The sequence below is a fragment of the Nerophis ophidion genome, unplaced genomic scaffold (assembly GCF_033978795.1).
Source record: "Nerophis ophidion isolate RoL-2023_Sa unplaced genomic scaffold, RoL_Noph_v1.0 HiC_scaffold_43, whole genome shotgun sequence".
NCBI lineage: Eukaryota > Metazoa > Chordata > Actinopteri > Syngnathiformes > Syngnathidae > Nerophis > Nerophis ophidion.
In genome coordinates, this window is record NW_026906965.1 from 419411 (window position 1) to 439880 (window position 20470).

Consider the following 20470-nt stretch of genomic DNA (forward strand, 5'->3'; position numbering starts at 1 on the left):
ACAAAACAACACCAAGATGGATGGCACTGGGAATGGCCAAGGTAGCAAAATACTCAAAGCATAGAATCAACTGGCATGATGTGGAATCGCCGAGTGCCATCCAGCTGTCAATGTGCTGCTTAAGTAGCACCAGGGTCAATCGGAGGCAGCTGTGCACATCCCACAACTCCGCCCACAAAGGCAACACAGGGACTTTAGGAGGAAGGAGAAATGTAAGAACAAGATCAACTGCACCAAAAGAGGAAAACTGACAATACAAACCACTAGGTGGCAGCAGGTGGTGACAACTTCCCTCAAATTAAATTTGGGAAAAAAATGGACTGACCATAAGAGATAAATCATTACAAATGAAGTTAAATCATTCAAAAGTTTACCTTTGTAATTCACTTCTATCCAAATAAATCCAGGATGGTTCTCCAGAATGTTCCATTCGAGAATGCTGTCAAACTGTTATGTCTACTAGGGAAAATTAAATTCCAATACATTGTTAAATATTTGAATATTTTTACGAAAACAAGTTGTATGTCTTTGTTTAGAAATTTTGAAATCGACAGGTTTACTTTTATTTTCACAATAAGTAAATAGTATATAATAAAATAGTTTTACCGTTGTGGGAAACTGGTTGTACTTATTTCTCTCGCGAGATTTGGAAAAGAGCTGGTTACTTGTTTCTCTCGCGAGATCTGACAACACTGCGCGCGAACCAAACACGGCGAGGATAAAGCAAGATGGCGTCTGACGGTGAAGACGTTATTGCAGTCGTCACAGTTCAATGTTCTTAATTTGTGCCTCCATGTACACATATATGTCCTTTATTAGACTCTAGTAAATAGAGTAAACATCGTTAATAACTGTTTGCATCTGGTTATATTAGTCTGAGCGCACTTTGATGCTTCTCGAGCTAGCTTAGCCTGCTAGTTAGTTTAGCTTGTTAGCTGCTAACAAAGAGAGGCGGAAGTGATCAAAACACATCACTAAGTAGAGATCAAGTGTGAGTGTAAAGTGTTGTGATTGTGTGAAAATGTGCCAAAGAACCATAGCAGAGTACGAGGAGGAACTTTGTCCAACAAAAGAGGAGAAGGAGCGACAACATGAAAAACATCAAGTTGTGTTGCACAGAACAGGTTTGTTTACTTCTTACTCTCACATCTTTACTAACTTTATATTTCATTATTAACACTATTCTTCAATAAATTGTCTACAGGAAGATGAATTGTTATGTGAGGATGATGCACTGATTGTTTTACATTGTTCATAAAAACGAGACAGTGCCAGACACACAATATTTATGAGAGGTTGATGTTTGTAACAATGTGTATCAACATGTTTACACAAATCTCACACAGTCACCGGGGGAATATTCCAGAGAGCAGGTTAAGTGCAAAGTCCTGAGTATGTAAAGCTCGAGAGTTTTACCTCCAAAAATAAGAGAGGTAAGACAAAGTCAGAGTCAGTTACCATGGTTACTGATGCCGTAAACCTAGCCTGCTAGCTGGCAGGTTTGACAAGTTATATATGTGTGTAAAAGCATACTGACCTGTTATTTCCTTCATGTCGGTGCACCCTCCCTGAGATCGGTAGGTTGTGAGTTCGAACCCCAACCCAGTCATACCAAATACTATAAAAATGGGACCCATTACTTCTCTGCCTTGCACTCAGCATCAAGGGTTGTAATTGGGGTTTAATCACCATAAAAGTTATTCCCGGGCGTGGCCACCGCTGCTGCTCACTGCTCCCCTCACCTCCCAGGGTGTGATCAAGGGTGATGGGCCAAATGCAGGGAATAATCTCCCCACACCTAGTGTGTGTGTGACAATCATTGGTACTTTGACTTTTTAACGTGGCTGTGATTGTCAAAAAAACAAAGCCTGATCTAAAGATGACATCTTGATCTCATACCATCTCAAACCAATTGGCCGTTCATTATTAAATGAAATGTCTTATAGTCGCTTAAATTTGTCTTTAACCAAGCAACACTGTTTTATTCAGTTACACGATTAGAACACTTGATTAATAACATTTTCATTAGCCACAGCCCTATATTTCATGTACAATTTAATACTTAGCATGTAGGAGTTAAAATATGTTTTGTTTGTGTCCTGTAGACATCCATCAGCTGATTGGACACCAAGAAGAATGTCTCCCTCATCTGCAGGGGGACAGTTTCACTGTAAAGTATCCACAGCCCTCACATTTTAAAGGGGACAAGGAGTATCCACAGCCCCCCTATTTCAAAGAGGAAGAGGGGGGAGAGTGTCCTGTAGGGCAGGAGGAGGCTGATGTCAGCAAGTTTCCACTGACTGTTGTCTCTGTGAAGACTGAAGAGCATGAAGACAAACCACCTGAGTCCTCACAGCTTCATCACAGTCCAAGTAAGCACAACATCCACATATCATCTAATACAATGTTTGTGACACATGTTCATCCGGGGGACACATTTATCACTAAAGATGGAGATATGTTTGCTTTTTAACACCACCATTTAAAAATGAATGCTCATCAATCATCAACAGTGTAATTGCTGGGGTGTAACCATGTGACCTAGAGGCCGTCCTCCTTACCTCACGTGGTCAAATGAAGGCAAACATTCAATATGGCTACTGTTTATTTACCTTAGCAGCACATATGTCAGCATATTTCAAAGGTTTAGTGGTTAAGATAAGAGATGTACACCAAGTACCATTTTTTTAATTAATACTGGTTCCTAATTATGTCGTCCATGAGGACCGTGAAAATTTTGGATTAAAGACACAACTATTTGTATTTTTAATTCCAGCTGACTGAGTCACACTGAGTTCAGCTGCCGCTGCTACACATTACAATCAGCTTTAAATAATGACAAATAAGGAAGCAACCAAAGTTTGATGTGTGTGTTATTGAGAAGAAGATGACATAAGTGCATTTCACCTTGCACTGCACACATAGTTGACTTCTTTAAGACTTCAAATAAACAGCTGCTGATTAAAGACTTCCCTGCTCTGAGATGTTACAGAACATCATGTTGGAGGTGTTCAACCTCTTGTGCTAATAGGAATGCTATTTAAAATGCCTTTTTCCACTTTTTTATTTCCACAAATGACATTTAGTACCAAAAAAAGTACCGACAAATACTGGTATCGATTAGGGTATCATATCGATACATTTCTAACGATTTATATCCCTACTTAAAATACAAGCCAGATATCTTAAAAAAATAATTTCAACGTTTGTGTGGATTTAGTTACTTCTCTGCTGTCCAGCGATGTCTCAATCAATCTAGTTTATTAGTACTAATTAGCAAAGTTTTCTTGTCTTTCTAAAGTCTTTCTTCCAATAGCCTCCTCGCGGTAAAGTTGTCCGATTGCAAACTGAGGCAGTATTTGTGACTGATAAAACTTTCGGCGAATCAAAATTTAAGAAATTGTACCGGAAAGTTAATTATGTTTGAAGATGGCTGATAAAAACACAATCAGAATCAGAAACACTTTAATAATCTCACAGGAGAATTTAAGATTTTCAGCACAATCCCATTCAAGAGCAGACAAACATTACAGGGAGACAGAACAGGTCTGCCAACTTCCGCCGCCCCTTAAAAAAAAGGTGAGAAACTGGTAAAAAGGAGGAGAGGTGAGAAAAAAAATCAGTCTAAGCCTGGGACCCTGGAGAGGGGATCCAGACTGAGGCCAAAGAGAAAACAAAAATCTAATATCCAGCGCCGGGGACCGGGCTCGGCGTGTAGTTGTTGACAACCTGCTGCTCCACTTTGACATGTTAGGCTTACAAGAGACATTCCTCCCAAAACTAGACCTGGGGCTGTTGAATTATTTTAATAATGGGAATTGTATGAGGGAGGATAGCGGGAGGTGTTGCTGTGCTCTGGCACAAAAAGCACGATGCAGTTATTAGTGTTATTAGCCTCGAAGTGTATTGCTGTTCAGTATAAGTCCGACAATAGGGAGTTTATTGTTCTCAATGTGTACACTCCGTATGAATGTAAAGACAATGAGGATGAATCCATGTTTAAACTTGCTTTTATTAATTCTTTTATACAGGATAATCACTGTACGTGTATTTATGTGGTCGGTGACTGGAATGCTGATATTTCTGATGGCAGCTCTGATAATGCAAGACACCTAATACAGTTTTGTGATGATAATGCACTCACCTTATCTAGTCAAGGGTTGTTGCCAGCTGATAGCTACTCTTATATTAGTGAAGCCTGGCACACAACATCATGGCTTCGGGTGGGGGGACGGGTCCTGACTGTTGTTTGTGCTTAGCCACCAAACAGCAGCTCAGAGTACCCACTCTTTTTGGATTCCCTTGAGGGAATACTGGAGAGTGCTCCCTCGCTGATTCCCTTGTTCTGCTGGGGAACTTCAACGCTCATGTTGGCAACGACAGTGAAACCTGGAGAGGCGTGCTTGGGAAAAATGGCCGCCCGGATCTGAACCCAAGTGGTGCTTTGTTATCGGATTGTCACGGATTGTCCATGACAAACACCATGTTCAAACATAAGGGTGTCCATATGTGCACTTGGCACCAGGACATCCTCGGCCGCAGTTCCATGATTGACTTTGTAGTTGTGTCATCGGATTTGCGGCCTCATGTTTTGGACACTCTGGTGAAGAGAGGGGCAGAGCTTTCTACCAATCACCACCTTGTGGTGAGCTTGTGAGGGTCTGCTGGGAACGCCTAGAAGAGTTTCCTGTCAGAGAGAGTTTCAATTCCCACCTCTGGAAGAACTTTGAACATGTCACGAGGGAGGCAGTGGATATTGAGTCCGAGTGGACCATATTCCGTGCCTCTATTGTCGAGGCGGCTGATTGGAGCTGTGGCCGCAAGGTGGTTGGTTCCTGTCGTGGCGGTAATCCTAGAACCCGCTGGTGTACACCAGCAGTGAGGGATTCCATCAAGCTGAATAAAGAGTCCTATCGGGTCCTTTTGGTTCATGGGACTCCAGAAGCAGTGGACAGGTACCGACTGGCCAAGCGAAGTGCGGCTTCAGCGGTCGCGGAGGCAAAAACTCGGACATGGGAGGAGTTTGGGGAAGCCATGGAAAACGAGTTCCGGGCGGCTTCGAAGCAATTCTGGTCCACCATCCGCCGCTTCAGGGTGGGAAGCAGTACACTGTCACTGTATGGTGAGGATGGTTTGCTGCTGACCTCTACTGCGGCTGTTGTTAATCAGTGGAGGGAATACTTAGAAGACCTCTTCAATCCCACCAACACATCTTCGTATGAGGAAGCAGTTCCTGGAAAATCTGTGGTGGGCTCTCCTATTTCTTGGGCCGAGGTCGCCGAGGTAGTTAAAAGCTCCTCGGTGGCCGCGCTCAGGAAACATTTGGTGATTTAACCCCCAACCCTTGATGCTGAGTGCCAAGCAAGGAGGCAATGGGTCCCATTTTTATAGTCTTTGGTATGACTCGGCCAGGGTTTCAACTCATGACTTTCCAGTCTCAGGGCAGACACTCTAACCAAAAGGCCACTGAGCAGGTCGATGGTTAATGCATCCTCAATAGAAAATAAACCTTGAGCAATTGAGTCATTGGTAGCCGCTCTATTCTGCTTTCAAAGTGCTCTAAATAACATCTTAAAGGCCTACTGAAATGAAATGTTCTTATTTAAACGGGGATAGCAGGTCCATTCTATGTTTCATACTTGATCATTTCGCGATATTGCCATATTTTTGCTGAAAGGATTTAGTAGAGAACATCCACGATAAAGTTTGCAACTTTTGGTGCTGACAAAAAAGCCTTGCCTTTACCGGAAGTCGCAGACGATGATGTCACAAGTGTGAGGGCTCCTCGCGTCCTCACATTGTTTTTAATGGGAGCCTCCAGCAGCAAGAGCAGTTCGGACCGAGAAAACGACTATTTCCCCGTTAATTTGAGCGAGGATGAAAGATTCGTGAATGATGATATTGATAGCGAAGGACTAGAAAAAAAAGAAAATAAAATAAGTTAAAATAAAAGGCGATTGCATTGGGATGGATTCAGATGTTTTTAGACACATTTACTAGGATAATTCTGGGAAATCCCTTATCTTTCTATTGTGTTGCTAGTGTTTTAGTGAGTTAAATAGTACCTGATAGTCGGAGGGGTGTGTCCACGGGTGTCTTGACGTCAGTCTCTGAGGGAAGTTGACGGCAGCTGCATGGACGGCGCAAGCTCAGCTGATCTACAGTAAGAGGAGAGTTTTTACCACAATTTTCTCAGCGAAACCTGCCGGTTGACAAGTGGTCGGGATCCATGTTCGCTTGACCGTTCTGATCCATAGTAAAGCCGTGTGTTTGTGTGGCTAAAGGCTAAAGCTTCCCACCTCCATCTTTCTACTGTGACTTCTCCATTATTAATTGAACAAATTGCAAAAGATTCAGCAACACAGATGTCCAGAATACTGTTTAATTGCGTGATGAAAAGAGACGACTTTCAGCCCGCAAATGGTGCTGCGCTAATATGTCCCCTCCAACCAATAACGTCACAAACACACGTCATCATTCCGCGACGTTTTCAACAGGAAACTCCGCGGGAAATTTAAAATTGCAATTTAGTAAACTAAAGCGGCCGTATTGGCATGTGTTGCAATGTTAATATTTCATTATTGATATATAAACTATCAGACTGTGTGGTGGCTAGTAGTGGCTTTCAGTAGGCCTTTAAATCCACCTTTAACATTTTAAAGGGGAACATTATCAGCAGACCTATGTAAGCGTCAATATATACCTTGATGTTGCAGAAAAAAGACCATATGTTTTTTTAACCGATTTCCGAACTCTAAAAGGGTGGATTTGGCGATTTAAACGCTGTCGGAGCAATGACCTTTCACCTGTGACATCACAATGGGAAGCAATCAGCCATTTTCTCAAACACATTACACACACAAGTCAAATCAGTTCTGTTATTTTCCGTTTTTGCGACTGTTTTCCGTACCTTGGAGACATTATGCCTCGTCGGTGTGTTGTCGGAGGGTGTAACAACACCAGCTGACTTACGTGGAGTGTGCTAATCAGACATATCAATCAATCAATCAATCAATGTTTATTTATATAGCCCCAAATCACAAATGTCTCAAAGGACTGCACAAATCATTACGACTACAACATCCTCGGAAGAACCCAGAAAATATTACTGGAAGCGAATCGATGCTAACATGCTCTTTAGGCTAGCTGTATGTACATATTGCATCATTATGCCTTATTTGTAGCTTTATTTGCATCCAGGCTTTCCCTCCACCCACATTTAATGCCAAACAAACACATACCAATGGACGGATTCAAGTTGCACCAGTGGTCAAAAGATGCGAAAGTCCCTCGTTTGTTCTGCACACCTTACCGACGATAGCGAAGCTACGACAGAGATGGCACAGAGATGTGTGGATATCCTGCGACACTCAAAGCAGATGCATTTACAATGATAAAGTCAACGAAATCACAAAGTTGAGTTTTGTTGATGTTATTGACTTATGTGCTAATCAGAAATATTTGCTCACAGTTTGACTGGAAGTTAATCCATGCTAACATGCTATTTAGGCTAGCTGTATGTACATATCGCATCATTATGCCTCATTTGTAGCTATATTTGTATCCAGCCTTTCGCTCCACCCACATTTAATGCCAAACAAATACATACCAATTGACGGATTCAAGTTGTTCAGTGTTCAAAAGATGCAATCGTTGGTTAGAAGGCAATCGCCGAATTCGTCCTCGTTGCCGATGTCTTTCGTGATATGGCCCAATAGCTTCAGTTTCTTCTTCTATTTCGTTTTCGCTATCTGCCTCCACACTCCAACCATCCGTTTCAATACATGCGTAATCTGTTGAATCGCTTAAACCGCTGAAATCTGAGTCTGAATCCGAGCTAATGTCGCTTTCTGTTCTATCCGCCATGTTTGTTTGTATTGGCTTCACGCAGTGACGTCACAGGAAAATGGACAGGCGGATATAACGACGGTTAAAATCAGGCACTTTAAAGCTGTTTTTTGGGATATTGCGTGATAGGTAAAATTTTGAAATAAACTTCCAAAAATAAAATAAGCCACTGGGAACTGATTTTTTATTGGTTTTAACCCTTCTGAAATTGTGATAATGTTCCCCTTTAAATACACACTGTAAGTATATATGTAATGTAGTCACACTCTTAATAACATGTCATATTTACATATCTTTCTCATTTTAAGCATACAATGTCTGCTCTCAGTGGGATGCCGACTGATGGGATGTTCATATCTTCCCGTTTAGATGAAGAATTAATCCTCATAAATGGTTAAAAAAGGGTGGGTGCAAAAGAGCGTATTTTCGAGTCTTTCTTGCCATCTCCAGGTCTAAGTTGGATGTCAGAGTTGACCAAATTCTCGGTTTATGTCCACAACCTTCTACTTCATAAGTGAAAAGCATGATTTATAATGTAGAATTAGCTTTCACCCTCTTAGAGGCGAGAAAGCAGCTCAGTATGTCAATATAGCAGCATAAGCTAGTTACTTCTGTGATCTATGCGCCGCTAAAAGTAGGTCCTCAAAGGCCTACTGAAATTAGATTTTCTTATTTAAACGGGGATAGCAGGTCCATTCTATGTGTCATACTTGATCATTTCGCGATATTGCCATATTTTCGCTGAAAGGATTTAGTAGAGAACATCGACGATAAAGTTCGCAACTTTTGGTGCTGATAAAAAAGCCTTGCCTTTACCGGAAGTCGCAGACGATGAAGTCACAAGGGTGAGGGCTCCTCACGTCCTCACATTGTTTATAATGGGAACCTCCAGCGGCAAGAGCTATTCGGACCTAGAAAACGACAATTTCCCCATCAATTTGAGCGAAGATGAAATATTTGTGGATGATGATATTGATAGCGAAGGATGAGAAAAAAAATTAAAAAAATAAAATAAAATAAAAAGCAACGGCTCCGGGCAGCGGCATTGTGAGCGTTTCAGATGTAATTACACACATTTATTAGGATAATTCTGGAAGATCCCTTATCAGCTTATTGTTTCAATAGTGTTTTAGTGAGATTGTAAAGACATACCTCGAGGTCGGATGGCTGCGGTGAACACCCTGTGTCTTAAAGAAAAGCCGAGGAGCCAAGCTCACAGCTGCCTTTTAAACAGCTACTGCAGGAGGACAAATAATGATGTCTCCGGTAAGATATATATCACAATTTTCCCATCCAAAAACATGCTGGTTGACGTAGAGAAACATGTTCGCTTGACCGCTCTGTGTTAAAAACAAAGGTGCAATACACCGCTTTCCACCAACAGCACTGTTGTTTATAGTCTCCATTATTAATTGAAAAAATAGCAAAAGATTCAGCAGAACAGATGTCCAAATTACTGTGTAAGTATGCGATGAAAAGAGACGACTTTTAGCTGTGTGTTATGCTAAGCTAATATTTCCTGACAGTCCGTGATGTCACGCGCACACGTCATCATTCCGCGACGTTTTCAACAAGACACTCCGCGGGAAATTTAAAATTGCAATTTAGTAAACTAAAGCGGCCGTATTGGCATGTGTTGCAATGTTAATATTTCATCATTGATATATAAACTATCAGACTGTGTGGTCGCTAGTAGTGGCTTTCAGTAGGTCTTTAGGGTTAGCGCTTATAATAACAATATCACTAATACTTGGTTAATATTCAGGTCACAAAATGTAAAATGAGTATAGTTGGCAGTTTCTGGATGTTTTTTGGAGGACTTTGTGGGTCTAACAGAGGAGTTCCCATTGACTCCAATATTAGCTGATTTCTGCTCATGTTTATTTACTAATTAGAATTCATAAATATTTAAAAAATATGTCTCACATAAGGATTGTGAATGACAGGCGACATTTTAAAAAAGTGCAGTTTCCTTTGAGTTTGTCAGATAAGTAAACAGTCCTTCAAATTAAAGATGTAAAACAATTGAGGTTGTTTATAGATATTATCCACTATGAAGTTACAGTCAAACGAAGCACACAAGGGAAAGTACATTCATATACACATGAAGTACACATATGTGTAAGAATCATGTTCATCGTCACACCCTTAGTTGAAAGCACACCATCCCCATGACATGACACTTCCACGTGATGTAGAACAGGAGTACAACATTTTAAACATACACACACATCTGAAGATTATAAAAAAATAAATATATTTGGTGGGCCAAACAAAATGACTCGGGGAGCCAATGTTTGGTATGGGCGATATGACCTCAAATCTATATCCTAATAACAATATATGTCACAATATATAATTTTTTTATATGATTGATAATAGAATAATTTCAAAGCGGGTTACAAAAGCTCCTAATTTGGCAGCTGACATATGCAGTAACATATTGTGTCATTTCTAATTGTATTATTTTATCGAACCCATCCATCCATCCATCCATCCATCCATCATCTTCCGCTTATCCGAGGTCGGGTCGCGGGGGCAGCAGCCTAAGCAGGGAAGCCCAGACTTCCCTATCTCCAGCCACTTCGTCTAGCTCTTCCCGGGGGATCCCGAGGCGTTCCCAGGCCAGCCGGGAGACATATCTGGTTACTTTATACTGGAAATTATGTATTATTTCACTGCATATTTCAGCAACTAAATTAGGAGCCTGTGTAACCTGTTTTAAGATAGTTCTATTAGTAATTCTATATGAAATAATTTAATCACAAAATCTAATTTAAACCATATCGTCTATCCACAGTAAAAAGTCCTGTTGTCCTGGTTTGTTTTTCTTTTCCTGTGAATAATGTTGTTAAGAGCAGCGTGTTTGTGCGTCACTGAGATTTCAAGACAGTTCTTACAATAACTTGTTTTTCCTAAGTGCATGTAAAAGTACTGAATGCATTGTGTGACTGAGCAGAGATGCTGTGTTTGTCTTGCAGACATCTGTGAAGAACATCTTGACCCTGAGCAACAGAAGTGGAGCTTCAGGATGCGAACGGAGGAGCCACAGCCCTTCCACATTAAGAAGGAAGAGGAATACCTACAGACCCCCATTTTTAAAGAGGAAGAGGAGGACCCACAGACACCCCATTTTAAAAAGGAAGTGGTGGATCCACTGACACCCCATTTTAAAAAGGAAGCGGTGGATCCACTGAGCCCTCACATTAAAGAGGAAGAGGAAGAACACAGCATCAATCAGCAGGGAGAGCATCTTGAAGGACTGGAGGAGGTTGATGTCACCAAGATGCCAGTGACTGGTGTCCCTGTGAAGAGTGAAGATGATGAGGTGAAAGGTGAAAGTGAGGAGAGGGGAGGGGGGGAGCCTCCAAGCAGCAGCTCAACACAACACATGACAACAGAAGCTGATGGAGACCACTGTGGAGGATCACAAGCAGACAAGCTCTTAGCTCCACTATCAGATAGTGAGGACACAACGTCACACTCTCCTGACACTGATGATGAAGACTCTAAAGATGATAAGACATGTCACACTGACAACACTCACTTCACATCTTCTCACTCTCACAAAACATTTAAATCTCCTAGTAAGTTGAAAAGACACATGAGAACACACACTGGAGGAAAACCTTTTTCATGTTCAATCTGCGGTAAAGATTTTATTCAGAGGTACGATTTGAAAAGACACATGAGAACACACACTGGAGAAAAACCTTTTTCATGTTCAATCTGCGGTAACGATTTTATTCATAGGCAACATTTGAATACACACAAGACAATTCACTGGAGAAAAACCTTTTACTTGCTCAGAATGCTGTAAAAGATTTGCGCGAAAAGCAGAGTTAAAAAGACACATGAGAATACACACTGGAGAAAAACCATTCATGTGCCCAATTTGTGGCAAAGGATTCTCCCAGAAGGGACAGTTGGTAAACCACACAAAAACACACACTGGAGAAAAACCTTTTTCATGTTCATCTGTAGTAAAGGATTTACTCAAAGGCACCTTTTCAAAGCACACATTAGAAGACACACAGGAGAAAAACCTTTTTCATGTTCAATGTGTGGTAAAGCTTTTACTCGAAGTGACCATTTCAAAGCACACATGAGAATACACACTGGAGAAAAAACGTTTTTATGTTCAATCTGCGGTAAAGATTTTACTCGAAGGGACCATTTCAAAGCACATATGAGAATACACAATGAATAAAAAACCTTTTTCTTGTTAAGAATGTGGTGAAGCTTTTGTACAATGAAGCACTTTGAAAGTACACATGAGAACACACACTGGAGAAAAACCTTTTTCCTGCTCAGAATGTGTTAAAGCGTTTGTATGAAAAAGCACATTGAAAGTAGCCATGAGAACACACACTGGAGACATACCTTATACATGTTCAGTATATTGTAAACGTTTTATACAAAGTCTGCTTTTGAAAAGACTCATGAGAATACACACTGGTAAGTAAGTGTTGAGTTGCAGTGTGTGTGGTGAAAGATTCTCTTCTAGGCTTCACGGTGAAAGAGGGGTGAGTGCGTCTGCCTCACAATACAAAGGTCCTGAGTAGTCCTGTGTTCAATCCCGGGCTCGGGGTCTTTTTGTGTGGAGTTTGCATGTCCTCCCCGTGAATGCGTGTGTTCCCTCTGGGTACTCCGGCTTCCTCCCACTTCCTGTCAAAGTTTGTTGTTGACGAACCCCATGATGCGGAGACGGAGTCAGGCATTGAATAAGGAAACATGGTTTTAATATAAAATACTAGAACAAAACCAAACAAAGGGTACAAACAAAAAGCACGCACGTGGGCAGATAAACTAAGAGAGCAAGCATGGGAGCTACAAAACAAAAAGGAACTTTAGAATGGAAAAGAGAAGTCGTACTTGTACTTAGAAAACAAACTGGAAGCAGGGAACAAAAGGCAGTAAGCTAAAAACCGCAATCAAACATAGCTTACAGCAACGCTGCATGGACAAGACAAGATACGACAGGTAGCAAAGACAAGTGCGACATGTGGCAACGACAATAATCCAGCACTGACTGGAGGAAAAAAGCAGGTAAAATAGGAGCGGGCTGATTGTAGCCAGGTGTAGCCAGGTGCCAATCAGCCACAGCTGAGGGAAAAACAGCACACAGGGAGACAAACAGGAAGCTGGACCAAAATAAGAGTGCTGACAGGAACTAAGGACAGGATATTCTAAACACATAGAGGAGAAACTAAAACACAAACCGTCAGTGGCAAGCGTGACATTTCCCAAGACATGCACCTGGGGATAGGCTCCTCCCAACTCCAAAGACATACACCTGGGGATAGGCTCCTCCCACCTCCAAAGACATGCACCTGGGGATAGGCCCCTCCCACCTCCAAAGACATGCACCTGGGGATAAGCCCCTCCCACCTCCAAAGACATGCACCTGGGGATAGGCCCCTCCCACCTCCAAAGACATGCACCTGGGGATAGGCTCCTCCCACCTCCAAAGACATGCACCTGGGGATAGGTTCCTCCCACCTCCAAAGACATGCACCTGGGGATAGGCCCCTCCCACCCCCAAAGACATGCACCTGGGGATAGGTTGATTGGCAACACTAAATGGTCCCTAGTGTGTGAATGTGAGTGTGAATGTTGTCTGTCTATCTGTGTTGGCCCTGTGATGAGGTGGCAACTTGTCCAGGGTGTACACTGCCTTCTGCCCGATTGTAGCTGAGATAGGCACCAGCTCCCCCCGCGACCCCAAAGGGGGATAAGCGGTAGGAAATGGATGGATGGATTGTCTTCTAAGTAGCAGTGTAAGAAACACAAGTGTGCTGGTGAGAACAGCAGCAGCAAATGAAACTGCAGGATTTGAAATAAACTGTCCAGACTTTCATTTTGACTTTCTAACAAAATCAGCACATAGATCCTAACATTTATAAATTAGATATTTTGCATTTTTAAGTCAAGTACATGTTTTAATATACAACATCCATACATCCATCCTTCCTTTTTCTACCGCTTATTCCCTTTCGGGGTCGCGGGGGGCGCTGGCGCCTATCTCAGCTACAATCGGGCGGAAGGCAGGGTACACCCTGGACAAGTTGCCACCTCATCGCAGGGCCAACACAGATAGACAGACAACATTCACACTCACATTCACACACTAGGGCCAATTTAGTGTTGCCAATCAACCTATTAATATACAACATTGTGTACTTTATTCAAAAATAAACAACACTTTGACTGTAAAGGTGAGAATAAACAGGACAAAATACTTTTATATGTGTATAGAGATATTCAGAAATCATTTTTAATTATTATTGATGTTATAGAGTAACATTATATGGTGTATATATTTGTTTTACATTTGTTAATACATTTGCTTTTGAGTACTCATAAATCCCTCTTAGTTCATATTTACTGGTTCACATCTGAAACATCTTCTGGACCACTTCTGGAAGCATATTATTATTTACTTTATACATCATTTCAGCAGTTGTCTTAATCCTTGTGTGGTGTTCGGCTCTGTGGGACCCGTTTTTAATGTTTATTAAAAGAAAAATAATACAATTAATTAATTTTGTTAAACTGAGACTCACTGGCTTTGGCTCATTTTCTGTGAAGAACATATATCAGAATACATATTTAATGAACACACACCATACACCCCCCTACACATTTCTGTTACATATAGGATGTTCGGGGTCCCCTGGCCCCGGGGCTAATAGAAGTGTGGAAATTGATGTTCTGTTCACACACACACACACACACACACACACACACACACACACACACGCACACACACACACACACACACACACACACACACACACAGCAGGCCTAGACAGGAGGAGGACAGAGTGTATGTACACAGAACATCAGAGGGTCAAACACAAAGTTGCAACACTACCTGCCAACGCTGTTCGCTCTCCCCTTGCTGCACAACCCTGGGCCAAATGTCACCATTGACGAACAGCTGATGCAATTTAGGGCCCCCTTTCAGCAGTATCCATCCATTTTCTACCGCTTATTCCCTTTTTTGGGTCACGGGGGGCGCTGGCGCCTATCTTAGCTACAATCGGGCGGAAGGCGTGGTACGCCCTGGACAAGTGTCCACCTCATCGCAGGGCCAACACAGATAGACAGACAACATTCACACTCACATTCACACACTAGGGCAGTAAATACCATCTAAACCTGCAAAGTATGGTATAAAGATCTGGGCTGCCAGTGATGTCACTTCCTCATATGCTTGGAACTTACAAGTCTACACAGGGAAACCTGATGGAGGAGCCCCTGAGAAAAAACAAGGAATGAGAGAAGTCCTCGACATGTCTCAGTGCCTCCGTGGACACAACAACACATGCGACACTTTTTTACTTTGCACAAACTGGGACAGGAGCTCCTGAAGAGGAAGCTGACCATGGTGGGAACAATAAGGAAAAACAGGTCAGAGCTCCCACCTCAACTGCTGACTTCAAAGAACAGGCGTGTCAAGTCTTCCAAGTTTGTATACACGGCTGACACATCCTTTGTGCCGAAGAAAGGCAAGAATGTGGTGCTCATGTGTACACTGCACGGGGAAGGAAGAATCTGTGACCAGGAACATCACAAACCAGAGATCATCATGGATTATAACGCCACAAAAGGAGGGGTAGACAACATGGACAAGCTGGTGACGGCCTACAGCTGCAAACGGAAGACTCTACGCTGACCACTGGTGATAATATTTGACATGTTGGACATCTCAGCGTACAACTCCTTTGTCATTTGGATGGCACTGAACCCAGAGTGGAAACGAGTGAAGCTCCAGAAAAGACGGCCCTTCCTTGAGGATCTGGGAATGGCATTGGTGAGACCACAAATGGAGAGAAGAGATTATGTCCCCAGAACCCCAGCCTCTGCAGCCATGGTGAGGAGGATTCAGGAGGAGAATGCTGGTGGCCTGTCTGCAGAGCCTGAAGTAAGTGTGTGATGCTGTTGATACATGTCTGCCACTCATGTCTTGTTAAAGAGAGACAGAAGTCTTAGTAAAATTCCTGATCTTTTCATTATTCTGGGTTGTGAACACCAGCAACAAGAAGAAGTGTGCGGACCCAAGATGGAGAGGAAAACAACACGTATATCTGCAACACACACACACAGTAAAGCTCTGCCCCTCAAGTGTTGTATAGGCTAGTGGCTACAGGCCATGTGTTCAATGTGTTGTCTTCACTGCTATGTTTACTCTGTGTTCATGTTGTTCAGCTTGTGTTGTGCACCTCAATGGCTTACATTTCAAGTTCAACAAAATAAAAGTCAGTAGTTTCTAAAAAGCTTGCTTCACTTGTAAATTTGTTTCCACTCTTATCTTGATTTTAATTTATTTTCTTTATTATGTTTTAAATAATACGTTGTAATTGTGACCTAACAAAGGTATAGGGCGGATATTAACCATATGTATTGTTTATACTCCTTGTAATTGGAATAAGGTCAACATCTTTTCAGTATTTTAACATAAATTGTTTGCTTGTGAGGCATTAAAAGTCACAAAATGCAATGGGTCCATCAGACCCAAAAACACTAGCTGAGTAACAACAATATGAACACCACACAAGGGTTAATACTTATACACTAAACATGTAAAGGAGGAATTGGAAGTCTGGGACACTAAATAAGGCACACTTGGAAGTAATGAAGTTCATTGTGTGTGCAGTTGCAGCAGAAGTCCACAGGAGGGCGCACGTTCCCTCTTCATAAGTCTGGTTCTCTCTCTCTCTCTCTCTCTCTCTCTATTTCTATCTCTCTCTCTTTTTTTTCTCACTCTCTTTGCCCCTCTCGCTCTCCCTCTCTCTATTTATATATATATATATATATATATATATATATATATATATATATAGGGGCTTCACGGTGGCAGAGGGGTTAGTGCGTCTGCCTCACAATACGAAGGTCCTGCAGTCCTGGGTTCAAATCCAGGCTCGGGATCTTTCTGTGTGGAGTTTGCATGTTCTCCCCGTGAATGCGTGGGTTCCCTCCGGGTACTCCGGCTTCCTCCCACCTTCAAAGACATGCACCTGGGGATAGGTTGATTGGCAACACTAAATTGGCCCTAGTGTGTGAATGTGAGTGTGAATGTTGTCTGTCTGTCTGTGTTGGCCCTGCGATGAGGTGGCGACTTGTCCAGGGTGTACCCCGCCTTCCGCCCGATTGTAGCTGAGATAGGCGCCAGCGCCCCCCGCGACCCCGAAAGGGAATAAGCGGTAGAAAATGGATGGATATATATATATAAATGTATATTTAATTCATACGCTAAACGTGTATTTAATATTTATACACTAAACACGTTTTTAATATTCATATATTCAATCCAATCCAATCCACTTTATTTATATAGCACATTTAAACAACAATAACGTTTCCAAAGTGCTGCACAGCCATGTTAAAAACAAAATTATGCTCCACTAATGACTGAACAAAACAAAAAATGAATAAAAACAAAACCAATGAAAACAATATAAAAACAAATATGATTAAAAACTATTTTAAAGGGTAAAATCAATTAAAACAGTAAAATAAAAATCAAAGTGTATAAAAAACACAGAGGACAACAGAGGACAGAGGACCACACAACTCACGTAGTGTTAAAAGCCAAAGAATAAAAGTGGGTGTTAAGACGAGACTTAAAACACTCCACTGTGGAAGCAGTTTGAACATGGAGGGGCAGAGTGTTCCAGAGCTTAGGGCCGACCACAGAGAAGGCCCTGTCTCCCCTGGTCTTAAGTCTGGTCTTGGGCACCACGAGCTGGAACTGGCTCTCGGACCTCAGAGCGCGCGCAGGAGTGTAAATTTGGATGAGGTCCGAGATATATTGAGGTGCCAGTCCATGTAAAGATTTAAAAACAAACAGCAATGTTTTAAAATCAATTCTAAAATGAACAGGGAGCCAGTGCAAACTCTGAAGAATTGGGGTTATATGCTGGTGTTTCCTGGCCCCTGTTAAAAGTCCTGCTGCCGCGTTCTGGACTAACTGCAACCGGGAGAGAGCGCTTTGGCTAATGCCAGCATAAAGTGCATTGCAGTAGTCCAGGCCACTTCAAATAAAAGCATGCACCACTTGTTCAAGAAGGTTAAAAGATAAAAACGGTTTAACCTTTACTAAAAGACGAAGGTGATAAAAACACGATTTTAAAACGCACTTGACTTGTTTGTCTAGTTTAAAATGGCTGTCTATAGTGACGCCAAGGCTGGTGACTTTGGGACACACATCATTTTGCAATGGTCCCAAGTCAGTGAGGGCCGGACCAAAAACTAAAATTTCCGTTTTTCCCTCATTCATTATTAAAAAATTCTGGGCTAACCAAGCCTTGACGTCACATAGACAGTTAAGAAGGGGTGTCAGGGGGCCGTGGCTTTTTGAAATTGGCATATAAATTTGGAAGTCTTCTGCATAAAAGTGATAAAACACTCCATGTTTCTTAAAAATATCTCCAAGAGGGAGGAAATAAAGAGCGAACAGGATGGGGCCTAAAATAGATCCCTGGGGGACACCACAGTAAAGCGGGGCAGAAGAGGAGGTGGCGTCCCCCAGCCTGACAGAGAAGGACCTCTCAGACAGGTAAGATCTGAACCACTGTGACGCAGTCCCCCTGACACCCAGACAGTCTCTCAGGCGCTCTAAAAGAATTGTGTGGTCGACTGTGTCAAAGGCAGCTGTAAGATCTAAAAGCACTAAAATGGCAGAGCTGCCAGAATCAGACATTAAAAGCAAGTCATTAAAAACCTTTAAAAGTGCAGATTCAGTACTGTGCAAAGCTTTGTATCCAGACTGAAATGGATCGAAAGTGCTATTTTCATCTAAAAAGGCTGCAGTTGTGCCAGAACACATTTCTACAAAATCTTTGACACAAAAGGTCATTTGGAAATGGGCCGATAATTTGACAAACTTGTCGGATCAAGACCTGGTTTTTTAATCAAAGGCTTAACAACAGCTTTTTTACAAAAGGAGGGGACACAGCCAGAAATCAAGCTGCTGTTGATGATGTTCCTAACAGACAAATCAATAGTGTCCCAGAATTCTTTAAAAAAGTGAGGGGGGACTGGGTCTGTGGAACATGACGAGGGTTTTAGCTTGCCGACTATTCCTGTAAGTTCAGGCATGGACACAGGCTCAAAGTGACAGAACACAGTCAAGCACTGAGTGGCCACGTTAAAACTTAATGGAAAACGAGAAAGATTTGCCCGAATAGAAGCAACCTTATCATTAAAAAAGGAGATAAATTTTTCACAAGTTTCATTTGTCATCTCCAGTGAAGTGGCTGGATTTGGTTTAAGAACATTACTAATAGTATTTAAAAAAAACGTGGCTTACTGATGCTATTTAAAATTAAGTCTGACAAATATTTTGTTTTCTCAGCTTTAACCACACTTTGATAATTTCGACAGTTTTCTTTTAAAATTTGATAGGAGACTTCCAAGTGATCCCCTTTCCACTTGCGCTCCGCCCTTCGCCACTCACGCCGAGCTCTGCGTGTGCTTTCATTGAGCCAAGGTTCCTGTTTTGGTTTGGGACGCATAGCTCTGAGGGGCGCTATACTATCCAGAATCTCAGAACATGTCGAAAGAAAAGAGTACATCAATTGTTGAGTGTCTGCAGGGTGTGATATACTCTGCATGGACTCAGTAAACAAAGGAGAAAAGGTGGCTGCAGTGTCAGACCTAATAACACGCGCATGACGCACGGCAAGCGGCTTTACATCAGGTTCAAAAGTTAAATGAAACATAACAGGACTGTGATCACTGAACACCGCATCACCAATAACAACATTGTCAACAATAAAACCATAAGACAGTATGAGGTCTAGTGTATGCCCGCGTTCGTGTGTAGAACCACACACAGACTGTACAAAGTTAAAAGAGTCAATGACATTCAGGAAGCTCCTGGATAAAGGTTCGTCTGGGCAGCAGGTGTGAATATTAAAATATCCAACAATTAAGACACGATCGTATTTGGGCAGGATTTCGGCCAGAAATTGAGAAAAGTCATTTATAAAGTCTTTGTGGTACTTGGGTGGTGGATATACGACGACACACAGGACGACACCAGAAAGACCCAGTTCAAACATGCATAGTTCCAAGCTTGAAAAGGAGGATTGCAGGCGGATCTGACGGCATTTAAAGTCATTTTAAAAACGACTGCTAATCCTCCTCCTTTTCGTCCGGACGACCGCGGAGAATTAAAATAGGAACACTCCGGAGGCAGAAGTTCATTAAGAGCGGCGGACTCACCGACTCTCAGCCAGGTTTCTGTCAAACAGAGGAGGTCCAGTCCGCGGGAGACGAATAAATCCTTCAGGATAAATGTTTTGTTGGTCAAGGATCTTACGTTAACAAGACTGAACTTAACGGGGGCCGGCTCGTCCAAGGCCGCTGCTAATCCAGGTGGGGCCTGACACAGAGCCCGCAGGTGGCGGGAATTCACGCCGCGTCTCCGGGGGCGGGGACAGCAGGAGCGAGGCGGGCGAGCTTCCCTCTGCAGACCGAAAACAGGCACAATCCAGGACCCGGGGGGATCCAGCGAACGCGGGTGCAGGAAGAGACCAGGTACCGGACCATACTTCCTTCGGGAAGCCACGGAAAGGCGGGCCAGGAGTGCCCTAACTCTCACCAGCTGGCC

General features: G+C 42.4%; 2 protein-coding genes across 2 annotated transcripts in view; one reads left to right on the forward strand and one right to left on the reverse strand.

Moving 5' to 3' along the window:
• The window catches only part of LOC133546790 (zinc finger protein 391-like), a 277556-nt gene that overhangs the window by 213074 nt on the left and 44012 nt on the right, over nucleotides 1-20470 (reverse strand). The window lies entirely within an intron of this gene.
• On the forward strand, nucleotides 728-12080 carry LOC133546785 (zinc finger protein 316-like). Its single transcript, XM_061892604.1, has 3 exons — nucleotides 728-1124; nucleotides 2106-2372; nucleotides 10830-12080. Exons 1-3 carry the CDS (start codon nucleotides 1022-1024, stop codon nucleotides 11666-11668), a joined length of 1209 nt encoding a protein of 402 aa, XP_061748588.1. The 5' UTR covers nucleotides 728-1021; the 3' UTR covers nucleotides 11669-12080.

Coding starts and splice junctions, on each gene's coding strand:
- LOC133546785 (XM_061892604.1), top strand. CDS start 1,022: ATGTGCCAAAGAACCATAGCAGAGTACGAGGAGGAACTTTGTCCAACA. Junction 1,125..2,105: donor AGTTGTGTTGCACAGAACAG/GTTTGTTTACTT, acceptor TGTGTCCTGTAG/ACATCCATCAGCTGATTGGA. Junction 2,373..10,829: donor ACAGCTTCATCACAGTCCAA/GTAAGCACAACA, acceptor TTTGTCTTGCAG/ACATCTGTGAAGAACATCTT.